This window comes from Pholcus phalangioides, unplaced genomic scaffold (genome assembly GCF_987345545.1).
Source record: "Pholcus phalangioides strain wild (caught in Gottingen) unplaced genomic scaffold, Ppha-v1.0 ptg000042l_1, whole genome shotgun sequence".
Taxonomy (NCBI): domain Eukaryota; kingdom Metazoa; phylum Arthropoda; class Arachnida; order Araneae; family Pholcidae; genus Pholcus; species Pholcus phalangioides.
Window position 1 is genome coordinate 17398647 of NW_028301628.1, and position 19148 is coordinate 17417794.

General features: G+C 38.2%; 1 protein-coding gene across 4 annotated transcripts in view; it reads left to right on the forward strand.

Annotated features, from left to right (window-relative positions):
* LOC149064558 (polycystin-2-like) overlaps positions 1-19148 on the forward strand; it is a 150370-nt gene that overhangs the window by 92739 nt on the left and 38483 nt on the right. For all 4 annotated transcript variants that reach the window (XM_089254701.1, XM_089254702.1, XM_089254703.1 and 1 more), the window contains exons 10-11: positions 3361-3481; positions 3739-3837. In XM_089254701.1, coding sequence (XP_089110827.1) covers positions 3361-3481; positions 3739-3837 — 220 coding nt within the window. The remainder of the gene's footprint in view (positions 1-3360; positions 3482-3738; positions 3838-19148) is intronic.

Below are 19148 nucleotides of genomic sequence, written 5' to 3' on the forward strand. Positions count from 1 at the left end.
TTTACCAGTTTAAAGTCATGCCTTTTGGGCTCTGCAACGCACCCGCTACATTCAAGAGAATGATGGACAGTTTACTCAAAGGACTGAAATGGCATATTTGCTTATGTTATCTGGATGACGTAATAGTTTACGGATCAACTTTTGAAGAACATCTTTCACGTTTGAGACTGGTAATGAAATGTATAAAAAGAGCTGGATTAACTTTAAACCATAAGAAATGCTGTTTCGGACAGAAGAAACTCAAGATTCTGGGTCACCTAGTGGATAAAGATGGAATTCATCCAGATCCAGCCAAGATAGAAGCCATCGAAAGATTTCCAATCCCGCAAAACATTTCCGACGTGAGGGGATTTTTAGGAATTTGTTCCTACTACAGACGCTTTATTAAGGATTTCTGTGTCATAGCTGCACCATTGCATTGGTTGTTGAAGAAAAATGCAAAATTCATTTGGAAAGAGGAGCAACAATCATCATTCGATCAATTGAAATCATGTCTCACGAAACACCCAGTCCTTGGCTACTACAAGCCCGAAGCAGAAACCCATATACATACGGACGCAAGTGGATATGGCGTAGGTGCAATTCTTGTCCAGATTCAAGATAGAAATGAAAAGCCGATCGCATACGCTTCTCGGTCACTTTCAACAGCAGAAAAGAATTATTCAACAACCGAGAAGGAATGCTTGGCCGTTGTATGGGCCATAAACAAGTTTCGGCCATACCTGTTCGGACGCCCTTTCACAGTCGTAACCGATCACCACTCTTTATGCTGGCTCGCCAATCTAAAGGATCCTTCTGGACGACTAGCGAGATGGGCATTACGTCTGCAAGAGTATGACGTAACGGTTGTTTTCAAAAGTGGGAAGAAACACAGCGATGCTGACTGTCTTTCTAGGCACCCAGTACTTGAAGCTAAAGAAGAAGAAATAGCTGACGACATCCCCTTTCTCAATGCCATTTCGAATTTTAAAAACGAACAATTAAAGGACTGTCAGTTACAAGTTATCCGAAAGAAGCTTGAAGAAATTGGTAGTTACCGAAATTTCCAGATACTAGATGGGATTTTGTATAAGAAGAACTACGATCCTTTGGGAAAACCATGGCTCTTGGTCATGCCAAAACATCTTCGAATGGAAGTGCTGAAAATCCTTCATGACGCACCCACAGCTGGCCATTTAGGTTTGGCAAAGACTTATGATAAAGTACGTAGAAAGTTCTACTGGCCTGGAATTTATAGAACTGTACGACGTTATGTGTCTCATTGCAAGGAATGTCAAAGAAGAAAATCACCATCACAACGACCTCCAGGATATCTTCAACCGATTAAACCTGCTGATGCCCCATTCCGAAAAATAGGGATAGATCTGCTCGGACGATTCCCGCTGACAACTCAAGGGAACCGATGGATAATTGTATGTACAGATTATCTCACCCGATTCACCATCACGAAAGCTCTGCCAAGCAGTGATGCAATGGAAATCGCAAAATTTCTAGTTGAAGATGTTATTCTAAAGCATGGATCACCAAAAGAAATAATTAGTGACAGAGGTCGATCATTTTTGTCAAATCTTGTAAGGGAAATAAATGAGTTGTGTAAGACTTCGCATCTACTAACTACGGCATATCATCCGCAAACCAATGGCCTAACAGAAAGGTTCAACAAGACTTTGGCAGATATGTTATCTATGTATGTCGACACAGAACAAAAAGATTGGGATTGCATACTACCATACGTCACATATGCTTATAACTCGGCAAAACAGGAAACGACGGGCTTTAGTCCATTCTTCCTCGTTCATGGACGTGATGTAGAGACACCACTGGATGCCATACTACCGGATGATCCCGATCATACTCCCAGTGACTATGTGGCCAAATTAATAAAGAATGCAGAGGAAGCTCGAGAACTTGCAAGATTGCATATCTCGAGAGCTCAGGCGAAAGATAAAAGCCGTTACAACGAAGCTCATCGCGATGTTCAATACAAAAAAGGTGATCTCGTGTGGATTTTTACACCGGTCCGAAAACTCGGTTTATCAGAAAAGCTTCTTAGACGTTACTTTGGACCCTATTGTGTAGTGAAAAAACTATCACAAGTCACATATGAAGTAGAACCTTGTGAGGAAAAGTCCCGAAAGCGGCAACTGAAGGATATTGTTCATGTTTTACGGATGAAGCCGTATCATGACCCAAAAGAGCAACAAGAAGATCCACATCCAGAGAAGCAGAGCCGTACACAAGCGAATGCAAACCGACTTTCAGCAAGTATTCATAATCTTCCTGGACCTCTGACGAGGAGTCGTTCTAAGCAGTTACAGCGAGACGCTGAACATTTGAAGAGGGGAGATATGTGGCAAGACTCAAAATAGGACAGATATTCAAGTATCATTATTAACTCGACTGCAAGACTAGCCATTAACAAGATATATTTTATTCTTGTCTTTTATTTTATTGTTTATTTTTCATGGAACGTTCAGAGATGTTCTTGTTGGATTGTGACTGTGTTTGTAATTGCTCTGTAACGAATATCTAATAAAAACTACGCGACAATATTATAGGTCTACTTGCTCTCTGCAGAGAGACTTTTCAAATGGTAGACTGACTTACATTCGCACCTCGAAGTTGAAAAACTGAAGAAAATAAACTTAAATAAAATAAAATATCTGACCATCACTGTGTTGCCAACTGGGTTCAAATCTGGATCCTCATGATGAGAGTCCAGCATAATGCCCACACAGAGGCTAACTGGGATGGACTGCATAATTTTTTCAAGTTTCTTCATATAGTGCATATTTCTAATCGTAATAACAAAATATACTCAACCTGTATGTTTTACAGTCAAACCGTGATTTTGAGCATCACAGTCTTTATGTGCACAGTATAATTTTTGCATCAAATCATGATCAAACTTATATTTTTTATGAACCTGAATTTTATAAAGTTATTTGTTTCTTAAAAATAATCTTAAACATCATATCAAATTCATTATTCAGAAAAATTATACCAAGAAGGACCATAAAAGACTTACAATCAGATTTTTTCCAATAGGAAATAAAAGTGTTGAGACAAAGAGGAAAGTTCAGCAAATTTTCATAAAACTCATACATTTTACAAAGATTGGTTTGCGTCAAAGGTCCTATGACATGTTTATTAAATTGTACATGCTTCCCCCCCCCCCCCCATGTACAAGATTTGTTCACTGAAAATTTGTAGTGCTAAATCAAGGTTTGACTGTGTAAAATACATTTCTAGGTTATGCTGTACCTGTTTATCAATAAAAGAGGGTGCTTTTGCACTCGCTCAAATTCATGTCAGTTTGAATTTTACTAATAACTGTTTTTGTTCCCCTTCTTTTTGCAGGTTTACTCTGCTTCGTCTTATTTTGGGTGACTTTGATTTTGAAGAATTAGAAGCTGCAAATAGAATTTTAGGCCCTATTTATTTCCTCAGTTATATATTCTTTGTTTTCTTTGTTCTCATGGTAAGTTTGATGTCATTTATTTACATCATTAAATATTTTCAGATAGTAGTGTTCTTAAAAACCTATTTTGTATTTTTTTGTTTTTTACTTTTTTGTTTAAATGGGAAATCAACCATTCAATAGTTTTTGGTAATCATGCACATTTCATGAATCGATATTGATGTTTTTGTTGTGAACCTGTACTGTTTGCATCAAAATTTGTAGGTCAAAGTTGCATGTTTTTAATAATACATAAAACCTAAAACCTTTTTTTTCAGAACATGTTCTTAGCGATCATCAATGATACTTATGCTGAAGTCAAAACAGAAATTGCTTCTTCCAACAGTGAATTTGAAATTGCAGATTTCTTCAAAAAAGTGAGTTTTTTTTATGCTTCATTCTTCAGTTTTTTTCTGATTAGCAAATTCTTGCATATCGAATAGATGCTCATTTATTAGAATTATGGATAACTTTATCATTCATGTATTGTTATCACTTTTACAAGGTACAGACCATACGCACATCATAACACATAAGAAAAAAATTGCTTATAGTTATCAAAGATTTGGTTTATGTTATCAACTTTTTTAATAGAAAGTTTTTTTATTTACACCAGGACTTTTTTAAATATGTTATCATTATCAGACTTGTGCAATATGTAGGAAGTAAGAGAGAGAACTCCTTCCCTCTTGTTGACAAACATATTTCCATACTCCAATCTGTTATGATTATTTGAATACAAGTGCACAGAGAAAAAAAATTAGAATTTAATGGACACTAAAGGGAGGACTCATTATGGACTAGAGAGCTAATAAACACACAACATGCCTCTATGGTAATAGGAGCCTGAATATTTATTAAGAGAACACAAAGTAAAGCTACACAGGTACACATAACTGCTTAGAGGCGACATCTAGTGGACAGATTTGGAACTTACATTTTCAATACTCCCACTTAAGTTTCGAATAAATAAATCACAAAAAATCAAAATAATTGTAATAACCACAGAAATCAAAATCGCTTGATTAAATGAAATAAAAAAATACACACAACAGTGAAATAACATCATTGGATGCAATAATGAAAAAAAGAATCTACTCAGAAAAGCAAATGCAATCATGAAAATAACACAGATGGTTCATTTCAAGCCCATTGCTTGAGCGCACATTTCATGTTTTGATCTGTAGACAGTTTTTGTCAAATAGTCTGCTGCTATCATATTTGAAGTGTCTATATTTTTGACAATGATATGACCAAGGTTCACAGCTTTACGCACAAAATGATGGATATCAATGTGTTTTGTTCTTCCATGGTATACACTGTTTTTGGTCAAATTTATGGCCCCATTATTATCGCAGTAAAGTGGAACTGGTTTCACAGAAGACAGTCCAAGTTCTTTCACTAATTTTTTTATCCATATAGCTTCTTTAGTTGCGGCAGAAAGAGCCATGTACTCTGCTTCTGTTATACTGGTTGCAATGGTTGGCTGATGTATACTGCACCATGACACTGCACCTCCAGCAATAATAAAAACATATCCAGTAATTGACCGACGATTACCCATGTCACCTCCAAAATTGGCATCACAATAGCCAATCACTTCTGCAGCATAATCCTTGGAGTATGTTAAGGTCGTGTTTGCAGATCCTCGAAGGTATCGCATAATTCTTTTCATTCCAGTCCGGTGTGGTTTCCCAGGATTGTTGCAAAACCGGCACACAAGATTTTTATCATGACTGATGTCTGGCCTTGTTACTTGCGCTGCATAAAGCAGGCTTCCAACAACTGCTTGGTATGGGACAGTAGACACATGCTCCTTTTCAGCATCATTAGAAGGTGATTGAATTTTTTGACATCACTTTGTTTGGGTCTAATGGTGTTGTCACAGGATGCGACTCATGCATGTTATATTTGCGTAGCATATTCTCCACATAATGAGTTTGATTCAGGCTAATGGACCCTATTGCCCTATCTCTTTCAATTTTAATACCTAAGCAATAACTAGCCCTTCCTAAATCATTCATTTCCTAGCACTTCTTTAGTTGTGCTTTTGCCCAAGTTGTAAGTTCGACACAATTACTAAAAATAAGTAAGTCATCTACATATATGGTAACAATTACTACTTTGTTAATTTCCTCAGTTTTAATGTATGCACAACTATCAAAAGAACTTTGCCTAAATCCTATCTCAACTAAACATTTTTCTAGCAATTGATACCTTTTTCTAGCATTGAATCAATATAGGTAAATTCTATTTGCACTATCCATTGAAATCAGCATCAGCACTTTCAATGTGGTCATTTTCAGTGTCTTTGAAAATGTTCTCGCTAACTACTACACTATTTTGATTATGTCCCATCTCACTATCTACAAGATCAGTTCTGTTATCCTCACTATCTAAAGAACTGTTTTCCCTAACCATTCTCCCCTGAATAAAGAATTGTCATGGAACTGAGGTGTCTCACCTATCACTTTATGATACATTTTTTCCAAAAAATGGACGTCGCGTGCATTAGTTATTTTCTTAGTTACAGGATCAATCAACCCTTTCTTTCGTGGCAATAGCCAACAAACATTAGTTCTTCTGCCTTTTCTTCCCATTTCGAACGTTTCTGTTTTGGAATATGAGCTAATGCTCGACATCCAAACACACTCAAGTACTCCGAATTTGGTTTCTCACCATAAAACTTTTCATATGGAGTCATGTCTGAAACTGCTATAGTAGGAGAGATGTTTTTACAGTGATTTGCTGTTTGAACTGTTTCAGCCCAATAAATAGGATCGAGATGGGCATCCACCAACATTGATCGTGCTCGTTCAACTAGGGTTCTGTTGATACGCTCTGCAACGCCCATCTGTTCAGGTGTATAAGGGATTGATTTCTGATGTAAAATACCCTTTGAAGCTAAGTACGCTTCCATTTTAGAGTTCACATATTCAGTACCATTATCAGAGCGCAAAACTTTGATTACTTTGTCAGTTTGCCTTTCTACAAGTGTTTGAAATACTTTGAATTTTTCAAACACCTCTGACTTGTTTCTTAAAAAATAAATGAATGAAAAACGTGACAAATCATCAATGAAACTAAGAAAGTAGCGAGAACCACCAATTGAGACTCATTGGTTCACACAAATCACTATGAACTATTCCTAGCAAATCTTTTGCCCGCTTAGCTTTACTCTTAGGAAATGGTTGTTTATGTATTTTGCCTTCAATGCATGATGTACAATCTACCAATTTACCATTAAATGAGAATCCCTCAACCATATCCTTCAACCTCATCATTCCTCCTACACTCAAATGACCCATCCTTTTATGCAATAACTAATTAGAAACACTTTGAGTGGCAATTAAAGCCAAGTCATCACATAAATCAAGGGAATACAAGTTATCGCTGACACCTGTTCCACTGGTGACTACCTTTATGAACAAAACACCTTTCACCTGTAAAGGTACTGACCATACCAAATGTTTTGTTCAGATATTTAATAGACAGAAGGTTAGCTGTTAGTTTTGGCACATGCAAAACATTGCTGAAAGTTACCCTCACCTTTTCAGCATTTTGAAGCCAAAAGAAAGTAACCTTACCTACCCCTTCTACTTCTATTACTGAACTTCCTGTTTTTATCTTACGAATCTCTGGTTCATCATAATCATCAAGTAACTCCTTAAACGGGGTCATATGATGTGATGCACAAGAATCCATATACCAAACATTAGGATTTGGGTTCAAGTTAGCTATGAAACTTTCGGCTACATAAGCTTCTTCCCTTTTCCAATATTTTGACCCATAGCTAACTTTCTTGTTATCATAGCTACCTTTCTTACCATTTCTACTTTCATTATTCCCACCTTTCTGCTGTGGTGCTTTCTTGTATTCAGAGATTTTATGGCCGAATATGTTACATCTGAAACATTTCCCTTTAAAGGATTTTTTTTCTTAAATTTCTCACTTTAGAATGCATGCTCCTTACTGTCATCATTATGAGGTTTTTCTTCTTCTGCCGTTAAACGAGTCCTGACACTATCGACTGCGATATTTTCCCCATAGTTTTTCAGAGCCATTATAAGGGGTTCTAATCTATCTGGTAAATTGGCTAAAATTATCCCAGATACCAATTCTTCATCACCTTTGAGACCAGTTGATTTCAACTGTTGATGAGCTGAAATTACTTTATGGAGATAATCTGACATATCTCTACATTCCACATAACGAATGTTAACCAATTCTTTAATGGTAGAAACTTTCCTAGTAACACCCTTATCATCATAAGTCTCAGCTAGAACTTTCCAAGCTTCCTTACCACTAGTCAGTTCCCTAATATCATTGAAGATTGTTTCACTTACCCCTTCTACTATATATGATAGAGCCTTGGCATCTTTTGCTACATCTTCTTTAGTTCCTGCTACATAAGCCCATTGATCCCTTTTGATCAAATGCATTTCCATTGCAAACTTCCAATCCATGTAGTTTGCCCTACCAATCAATTGTTTGTAGCTAAATGCACCGTGGCCCCCAGACATTCTTACTTATTTCTTATCTCTCAATTTGGACAAAAGATTTAAAAAAATGATTTCATTAAATTTGCTACTGAAATAATTTGAAGCAGTCAAATTTAAAACAGCTTGATTTAGCCTCATTCCCATTCGACCAGTTAAGCCTAATGTGCACATGGTTACTACTTAAACTTATTACCAACATGTGTGTGGTTACACTCATCCCCTTATTCAATTCCAAAAGGTTATCATTAGAATTAAACTTAAGCACAACATTAATACTATTAACACATTATATTTATTCTAAACCCCCTTTGGGATCCTGGGCCCATAACCTAAAGGGAGGACTCATTAAGGAGGAGAGCTAATAAACACACAACATACCTCTATGGTAGTAGTAGGTAGTCTGAATATTTACACTGGTGTAAGAAATTAAGAGAATTTGCAGACTTGGTAGATTATCTCTAGAACTACTGTACCGATTTTAATGAAATTTGATATGTGCATACATTGATACAATACAAAACAAATAACCATTCAATAATTGTAATACACACATACATGATCATGCGGAACACTCGTTGGAGTCGGAAGGTATGAAACAGCGGTTGCAGAATGAACAAAAAAAAATGGGTTAATAGATGGGTTAATAAGGGGGTATGGTCCCCTCTTACAGAGATATACAGGTCTCGCAGCGTGATTTCATACTTGAAATAAGGCAGTTTATCATTTCCTGTGGCAATTGGTCCCACTCATTAAGCAACGCTGTTTTCATTCCCTGGATGGTTCCCGGAGGGGGGTTGCGAGTTGCAATTGCCCTCCCCAGAGAATCCCAGACATGCTCTATAGGGTTAAGGTCTGGAGATCTGGCTGGCCAATCCATCCGGCGAATATCCTCACTCTCTAGAAAATCGTCGAGCAGAAGAGCTCTGTGTGGCCTCGCGTTATCGTCCATTAAAATGAACTCAGAGCCAACTGCACCCCTGAAAAGGCAAACATAGGGCTCCAAGACTTCATCCTTATACCTCACACCAGTCAGTGCCTCTTTCAAAGACATGGAGAGGTGTGCGGCCATCCAACATGATGCCTGTGTAACGTCTAGTCTAGTTGTCGTTACCTCCCGGTTCTTTAATATTTTTTCCCCCAGTAAACATTGTCTATTCCATTGTTGTCATCCACTCAAAGTTTAGATAGAACTATTACATTTATTCAATTATATTGTTAAACCATTAATCAGCGTAATCACAAGCCTTTTATATGTTAAACTATTAATTAACGTTTTATCACAATTATCACAGTTAGGTTTTTCTCTCATTGCCACAATGAAACAGAAATATGAATCGATCTCACCGCCGTGTCCAGGTTTTCACGTGTTATCACATCGTCCGGTAGATACTCCCAGTTGTCTGCCACACAGCCAAAGACTCGTCGGCACCAGCTTCAGACGATTTTGGTGTAAATACACACGTTGAGATGAAAGCTCAGCCACTGCACATGGAACTGGAGATGAAGGTCCACGGGTGGCCAGTCTGGCCACTAACCGATCACTGGATCACGACGACGTTGAAACCTTACGTGCGATGAGACGGGATAGGTGCCAAGGCACACTTCTACTATTGTAACTTCATTGTATTTATGAGATGATCTAGCTCACACCATGACAGGGCGTGACTCCTTACTGATTAAATCGTTGAGTCGGTCGTAAGCAAGGAAGTCGAGACTCAGCACATCTCTAGCTGACTTTTATATAGCAGCATTCCCACAATGCCTCACTGAAGAACCAATCACAACATTGAAGGTGCGGTATTAGCTTGTATCTGATTTACATAACTTCATGAGAAAAGGAAATATTGTAAACATTATAATATTGAATCTGGCAACCAAACATAACAAATTGGAGACCTGGTCAGGATCCACAACTTTTAGGCCTATTGGACATTGTAAAAACTCATGACATTATAAACCGTAAGATGGTCCTAGGAACCACCGACGGCGTGGAGGTAAAATATATTACATATTTATATAACACTTTGCTGAACATTTATATTATATTGCACAATTAAAATAGAGTTTGACGATGACGACTCGACGTGGCCTCCACCGACGAACCACGGGAACCCCCAGAGGGAAAGAGAAGGTAACTAGACGAGCTATTGGGATCTCTGACATGGATGTAAAGCGGAATTTATATGGGACGTTGGTAGCCCGACCTCTGGCCCCGTTCTCGCCCGACGGCTAGGAGACCCCACCCCCCCCCGACCGTCAGACTAAGCGAACTAACTGACCCAAACCGAATTGTCAGCGGAAGCCTCGGGTGGTTTCCGGTAACCAACGAACCCTGGGGCCTAAACAAGATTAATTGAACAGGATTGTAAGAGATCCCAGGTCGTCATGTTACACTTCCTCCCCCCTCTGCAAAAGAAAATTTTATACCCTAACAAAAAAAATTTTTGTAACTACAGAAAAAAAAAATTTTGCCCACTCAAACAAGGAGTGAAACACAGAGACAACATAAAATAATATCTAACCTAAATAGAACAATGAAGGAGTTTTTTTTTAATGCTGCCTGCCCACAACACGATAATTATCTGTAAGGTCCTATCTAAAGTCCCTGTAAGGACTTTTGACCATTGAAACAGAAATTTTCAACTCGAAGATCAGTATCCTGTTGACTGAGATAACGGAGAACTTCCACTGAGCTACGGAACTTTAAACCGTCAGGATTATAGTAATATACGTCCACGCGAGGTCTTTTCTTTCTCTTAACTAGCATTCTTTGCCAACCTCGTTGTAAAGGAACCATCAGTTCAAAAAATCTACGAGGATTATGAAAACTAGAACGAGTTCTAACCTCTGGCACTGTCTCGTCACTAGATAGATGTTCAATCGAAGGATTCAAATTTTGACTAAACCCGCCACCAGAAGTAATAACATTTTGACTAGAATTAACATCCTCTAACCGATATGTCTGTTCCTGAATAGGGAAGGCCTCTTGACTAGTAAAAGATTGACTAGTTTCAGGATTAATCTCTCCACTCTCCCCAGCCACAATAAAGGCCTTAAGATCACAAAACTCTGATCACGAATCAAATAAACAACAGGTGATATTTTTTTTTGAATGAAAAATGGTCCATCCCACCTAGGTTTCAGTTTGCCCATGACATTTCCAGGGGCGCTGGATCTGTAATGAGTACGGACCAACACACTATCTCCCACCTTAAACTCATGTTGAATTCTCCTTTTATCATAATAGTACTTCTGTCTCCTTTGCTGTTTTTTAACTCTTTCCTTAACCTGTCGAACCAAAACATCTGGTATATTGGCCCTTTCCCAAACTGGGGTATCCAGAGCCCAGTCAAAGGGTAAAGCAAGCTCACGACCGAGAAACAACTTCGAGGGAGAGACACCAGTGGTTTCAGACGGAACAGACCGCAAAGCCAAACCAAAGAAAGATAAATTTTTTGTCCCAAGTGCGGTGATTATCAGAAATAAAACAGGCAATCATCTGCTTCAACGTTTTATTTATTCTTTCTGTCAAATTTGATTGTGGATGATATGGGGTAATAAATCGCTGTTTTATCTTAAGGACATTACAAGTTTCTTTCAACAAATTAGAAATAAAACAGGGACCATTATCGGAAACAAGATTTTTTGGAAAACCAAATCTTGTACAATACTCAAAAACAAATTTTTTGGCGACCACTGAGGCTGTTATTCTACGAAGGGGAAAAACTTCAACCCATTTTGAATAGTAATCTACCACTACCAAAAGATGCACATTTCCCCTAGAGGAAACAGGAAAAGGACCCATGGTATCCACTCCTACGACCTCACCTGGGAAATTTACAGTCGAGGACACCATAGGACCCCATCTTTTTATATTGTCAAACTTTCGTGTTTGACAAATAAGGCAACTAAGTACATAATTTTTGACATCCCTTCGTATACCAGGCCAATAGGCTCGCTTTAAGCATCTTTGATAGGTTTTTCCTACCCCCATATGTCCCGAAGTGGGATGATTATGCATCTCCATAAGAAATTTTTTTCTACATGCACTAGGAATAACCAATAATTTTGCATGTTTATGTAAATAATACAATTTATCCGATTCATAAAGATCATATTTTTCCAATTTATGGTCAACAATTTCCCAAATTTTTTTCTTGAAAATATTTTATGATGTCCGTGTATTCCAATCTCTGTTTAGTAACCAATTCCGAAACATCCAAAAGAGAAAATAAAAATAATCTGTTATCAATACATTCCTCAAAATCCATTTCATCATTTGATGAAGAGGGCATCCGTGATAGGGCATCGGGAACTTGCATTGTTGAACCTTTACGGTACTCGAAACAAAGAGGATATTCTTGCAAAAGTTGGGCCCATCTACTGGGCCTTCCTTTTAGATTTTTTGCGTCAAAAAACCAGGCTACAGCTCTATGGTCAGTGACCACAGTTACAGACTCTCCTGTGAAGAAACCTCTAAATTTATGGCATGCCCATACTACTGCTAAACCCTCTTGCTCTGAAACTGAGTAATTCTGCTCTGCCGAGTTGAGTGTACGACTAGCAAAAGCTAAGGGTTTCTCGCCCTCAGGTTCAACTTGCTGTAAAACAGCGCCTATTCCTATACCCGAAGCATCAGTATAGATTTTTAATCTACAACCTTCCTTTCTGGTTGTTAATACTGGAGTATCAATTAAAGCCCTCTTTAATTTCTCAAATGCCTGTTGATGGATTTCTGTCCAATGAAATTTATATCCCTTTTTTGTCAATTGATATAAAGGATATGCAATATTACTAAAGTGAGAAACAAATTGTCTATACCAACTACAGAGTCCAAGAAATCGTTGGAGTTGTTTTACATTTAATGGTCTTTTGTATTGAGAAATAGCCTCCGTTTGTGTGGGCTTAACATGCCATCCTTCACGGGACAAATTTAGACCCAAAAATTCCAAATTATTCTTAAATAGACAACATTTTTCTGGCCCTGTGAAGACAAGAAAAAACAATTCTTAAATTTTGTAAATGTTGTTCAAAAGTTGAACTATAAACAACAATATCATCCAGATAAAACTCTGTACACCTCCCCACCAAATGACCAAGTACCATAGTCATCATCCGCTGAAAGGTGGCAGGCGCATTATTAAGGCCAAACGGCATGACCTTAAAGCGGTACATGCCGGAGTCTGTGACAAAGACAAAGGAAGTTTTGTCACAATCCTCAAACCTTACTGGCACCTGCCAATATCCTGACGCTAAGTCAAAAGTGGATATAAAGGCTGAGCTGCCAATTCTTTGTAGTATCTGATCAATCGATAGCAAGGGGTACCTATCTGGAGCGGTAATTTTATTAAGTTTTTTATAGTCAATAACAAATCGCCAATCTCCCGTTTTCTTTTTGATAAGAAAACAAGGTGAACTCAAACTGGTAGAAGCCGGTTCTATAATGTCATCTTCCAACATTTGTTTAACTTGTTCTTCGACCAATTGTTTTTTCCACCTAGGTAAGGGAAATGGAGCTCTAAAGGTAGGGCCACCCTGTGTAACAATTTTATGTTCTATTAAATGTGTTCTACCTGGTTTATCCCGAAAAAGATTTTCAAATTCTGACAACAATTCAAACAATAATTTTTTCTGATTATCACAAAATTCAGAAGATTCAATTAAATTTGTAATTTTTTGTTTGTCAATTTCCCCCCTATATTGCTGAAGTCCTCCATTCAGTTCCTTGTGTTTGAAATCAATTATTAACTCCAATTTAGATAAAATGTCTATTCCCAACAAGACCTCAGTAGGTGCTCCGGCGAGAACCATCAAATCCGTGTCAATAGTACTATTTCGTACTTCGACCCGAGTCATTAGAACTCCAACAGGTTGACAACACTCGCCCGAGGCCAACTGAAAATTACCTCCTATATAGGGTCTAATTTCATTTTTGCACACCCTCTGTGCTAATTCAAGGCTGATCACAGATTTATCAGCCCCAGTATCAATTATAGCTCTTACATAACCTGTTATTAATTTTAACAATCGGAAATAAAAAAATCAATTTGAGAGGAACTAGAAACCACAGGAACACCACCCCTCTTTATGTACCTGTATGCCCGTTTCCCTGTCCACTGTTTTGTTGTAAAGGGCAATTTCGAACTACATGACCGGGTTGATTACAATCAAAACAAGTTAATTGAGAATATCTCTGTGCCTGGGCACTTGGCATAGGCGGTCTAGTAAAACCCTGTACATTACGAGACTGAAAGGGCACTCTTGGTAAATTCGACCTCTGAAAAGATACATTTCGATAATTTTGAGAACTTAAATTTTGAAAGGAGTTGTATTGATCCAACAACACAAATAATTTTTGCAACGTTCTGGTTGACGTATTTCCAAAAAGGTTCTTACCCGCGGTGGAAATTGTTTGATGATCAATTCAATTTTTTCGGATACCGGTATCGATGAATCATAAGATTTGAATAATTCAAGTTTATGCAAGACAATGTCCAAATAGGAGCCACTCGAATAATTTTGAGAAAATAAGGCCTGAGCCAACTCAATCCGTGTATGATGCGGTGAAAATGTTTGTAGCATTAACTTCCTAAAATTTTCCCAAGGATCACCATAATCCATTTTTTGAAGTTCATCTTTACCTATATTAGTCCACCACAATTGAGCTCTACCCTCAAAGGCACTTATTGCAATTTCGATTTTATTCCGGACATTTTGTAGAGAAAAGAAAATATCGCACTTGCTCAAAAATTCTCGAACATTATTCTGTCCGGAAAATGTTAAACGATCATTACTCGGATCAGCTGGCCCAGTAAATGAATTACCGGAATTCAATGGGATCGCGGGTGAAAACCCCGATCGAGTCCAATCGTCAATCCCGAAAATAAGATCATTGTGATCGGATTCAACTTGTATACAAAAATCATCTCCACCTGAATATCCAGGCGTACTATTCAAATAACTAGAATTCATTGTTACAATTAAACATTAATTTATCAAAAAATATTTTCAAAAAAATCCCGTAAGAAATATTAGAATCAGAACACAAGTGAAAAAAAAAATATTAAATTGGGTTCGATCATCGATCACAACATTTTCGAAAAGTTCAAATTTATCATACGATCATAATATTTGACTAGATATAATACCCACGACTAGATCGACTAACAAAACACAAGCGATGTTCGCGATCGCTCGTTGAAACACGAATTTGCAATGCGATCGCTCGTTAAAACATGAATTTGCGATATGATCACAAAAACTCAAACCCGAGATTAAAAATACGATCTCAATATTGCGATTCCAAAACTGTCATCCAAAATCAATGAACTGGTATCAGTCGAGCCCCCAGAATTTATGTAACGTCTAGTTGTCGTTACCTCCCGGTTCTTTAATATTTTTTCCCCCAGTAAACATTGAGTGGATGACAACAATGGAATAGACAAAGTTTAGATAGAACTATTACATTTATTCAATTATATTGTTAAACCATTAATCAGCGTAATCACAATTATCACAGGCCTTTTATATGTTAAACTATTAATTAACGTTTTATCACAATTATCACAGTTAGGTTTTTCTCTCATTGCCACAATGAAACAGAAATATGAATCGATCTCACCGCCGTGTCCAGGTTTTCACGTGTTATCACATCGTCCGGTAGATACTCCCAGTTGTCTGCCACACAGCCAAAGACTCGTCGGCACCAGCTTCAGACGATTTTGGTGTAAATACACACGTTGAGATGAAAGCTCAGCCACTGCACATGGAACTGGAGATGAAGGTCCACGGGTGGCCAGTCTGGCCACTAACCGATCACTGGATCACGACGACGTTGAAACCTTACGTGCGATGAGACGGGATAGGTGCCAAGGCACACTTCTACTATTGTAACTTCATTGTATTTATGAGACGATCTAGCTCACACCATGACAGGGCGTGACGCCTTACTGATTAAATCGTTGAGTCGGTCGTAAGCAAGGAAGTCGAGACTCAGCACATCTCTAGCTGACTTTTATATAGCAGCATTCCCACAATGCCTCACTGAAGAACCAATCACAACATTGAAGGTGCGGTATTAGCTTGTATCTGATTTACATAACTTCATGAGAAAAGGAAATATTGTAAACATTATAATATTGAATCTGGCAACCAAACATAACAAATTGGAGACCTGGTCAGGATCCACAACTTTTAGGCCTATTGGACATTGTAAAAACTCATGACATTATAAACCGTAAGATGGTCCTAGGAACCACCGACGGCGTGGAGGTAAAATATATTACATATTTATATAACACTTTGCTGAACATTTATATTATATTGCACAATTAAAATAGAGTTTGACGATGACGACTCGACGTGGCCTCCACCGACGAACCATGAGAACCCCCAGAGGGAAAGAGAAGGTAACTAGACGAGCTATTGGGATCTCTGACATGGATGTAAAGCGGAATTTATATGGGACGTTGGTAGCCCGACCTCTGGCCCCGTTCTCGCCCGACGGCTAGGAGACCCCACCCCCCCCCCGACCGTCAGACTAAGCGAACTAACTGACCCGAACCGAATTGTCAGCGGAAGCCTCGGGTGGTTTCCGGTAACCAACGAACCCTGGGGGCCTAAACAAGATTAATTGAACAACAGGATTGTAAGAGATCCCAGGTCGTCATGTTACACCTGCCCAGACCATTAAACCTCCTCTGCCATAATGGTAGATTTCCCGTACATTGGAGGGTAGGTAGCGAGTCCCTGGTTCTCTCCATATGAACGTACGGCAAGAATCGGTGCTTAGGCTGAACCGGGACTCATCAGTGAAGAGAACGGTCGCCCATTGATCCATACTCCAATCTCTATGCTCTCTGCACCATGATAAATGGATTCTCCTGTCCGTAGAAGTGAGCGGGACGCAAACAGCAGGTCTTCTTGCAAACAACCCTCTCTCATGAAGTCTTTTGGAAACAGTCACCCTTGATACACGGGTTCCTGTGGCTGTATACAAGTCACGAGAGAGCTGAGAAGCTGTAGCACTCCTGTTACGCCTCGCTATAATTGACAAATGGCGATCTTCTCTGGCCGTCGTGGCTCTTGGACGACCTTGCCCAGGCTTTCTCTCGATGGATCCGGTATCCTGGAACTGTTTCCATAAGTTACACACGATGCTTGGCGTTAAATTGAACTCTCTACAAATCTGGACTTGAGATTGGCCTGCTTCTAGCCTCCCCACAATTCATCATCTAAACGTAGGTGGTTACTCATTTTTACTGTTACAATTTGTAATTAACCAATTGCTGCAAAATAACACCAAGAAATTCGCCGAGGTGTGCTAGCAAACGAAATGCGTCTTAACTAACTTACGCAGTGGCGGATTACCGCACAGGCGCATGAGGCGCGCGCCTGGGGCCTCGGCAGAGCGGGGGGCCTCCAAATAGTTGTGTGCTTCATCCTACATATGAATTTACATGCGCATCAACAAATCTCTTGAACTAAGTACAGTATCTGCTCTACCTTTTTTTTTTTTTAACCGCAATTTTTTTTTTTTTAATGTATACTGTACCTATAAGAGTTATGGAAGAAAAACGGGAACTGAAAGAAAAGAACAATTTACAAGACGCAGCTCTCAAGGGCCAGTTCTTCCCCGACAAAGAAAGAAGAGACATTGTAAAGCGATCATTCAGGGAGGGTCATTTTCAAACAGTATTTCCCTAAGGGCACAAGCAGGAGGAGGGGTGAGAACAGCAGGTCCTAATGTCTGTCCGAAATGAAAATTGGAGTGAAGGCATAAACAGATGTCTCATTCCACAATATTAAATGCTTTTATAGGCGCCAATAATACGACAGCTTTGGTGTAAGCTTTTGTATACAGTATAATGGATGACAAGATGGCTATCGGCAAGCGGCGACATCGACAGGAAGAGACACTCGTACTAATTAAAATGAATGTAGTAGAGCTCTTATTGTGATTTTGTCTCCCACTTGTTTGAATGAAATACTATAAGTTGGTTCAAACAACATATACATTTGCAATCTATGACTGGAATCATACGACCATATGACAAAAAAAAAGTGGGGTTTGAAATGAATGCTGAATGACATGCATTCTGAATCACGTGATTTTTCTGTTTCTCTTTTAACACTCCCTCCCCGGCTGAAAAAAATCAAGGGGGTTTCTTTTCCTTCTTTCTAAAAAAAAAGAGCTACATTTTTGGATTGATCAAGGAGGCTTGGGTAGACAACATCTTTGTGTCAGACCGAAAAGTGTTTATTGTTAATGTAATTGTAATGTGTGTTATTGTAATGAAAAAAAATTTCATGCCGATCCTCAAGATTTCCTTTAGGATTTAGATGGCAGAATCTCCAAAAATAACGGTAAGCAAAACTAAAAATATAAAAATTATCTGATAAATTTTTATTTGAGCATTTCAATTCAACTACAGTAGTCTCTGGAGAATTCGGTCGTGCTCTAATCCAGCACGTCCAGTAGTCCAGGATATTTAGGTGGTGTGGTGTCACTTTTCTCCTGATGCCCTAACCCCTTAACACGTTCTAATATTTCTTAATTGCTGATCAAGTCCTGACTATGTCTTTGCACGAAATTTCATATATTATTTCAATGGGTTTCTTCAAAGTTAATCCAGCAATTTCGGTAAAATCTGGCACACCGTGGTCTAATACGTACCGGATTAGCGAGAGGCTATTGCAGTGGTCTTCAACCTTTGAGGCATAGCAGGCCATATTGAAACATTTTATAAAGTACGCGGGCCACAATGTTATACTGTGGCATTTTTCGTTATTAAACGAAACGGGGGGGGGCATAATATAGAAGATTTTTATTCACTCTGAATACAAATAATACAAAGGCAAAGGCCACAACAGGCAGAGTGCCCAACGAGGTGGCTGAAAGAGAAAATAATAATAATTAATATAATAATAGTAAAAATAAAATAGAATAAACAAATAAAAAATAATAATTTCTAAAAAATTTTTTTTAAATAATTTCTTTCATTGACAATAATTTTAATTCATTATGAAATAATTTCTTTCATTAAATTTTATTCATTCTGACCTAATTTCTTCCATTAAAAATATAATTCTTATATTTACTCTGATATAATTTCTTCCCTCTATTGAAGAAATGTTTTTCTATTAAATATTATCAGTATCTTTATATCAAATCAAATATATTATAT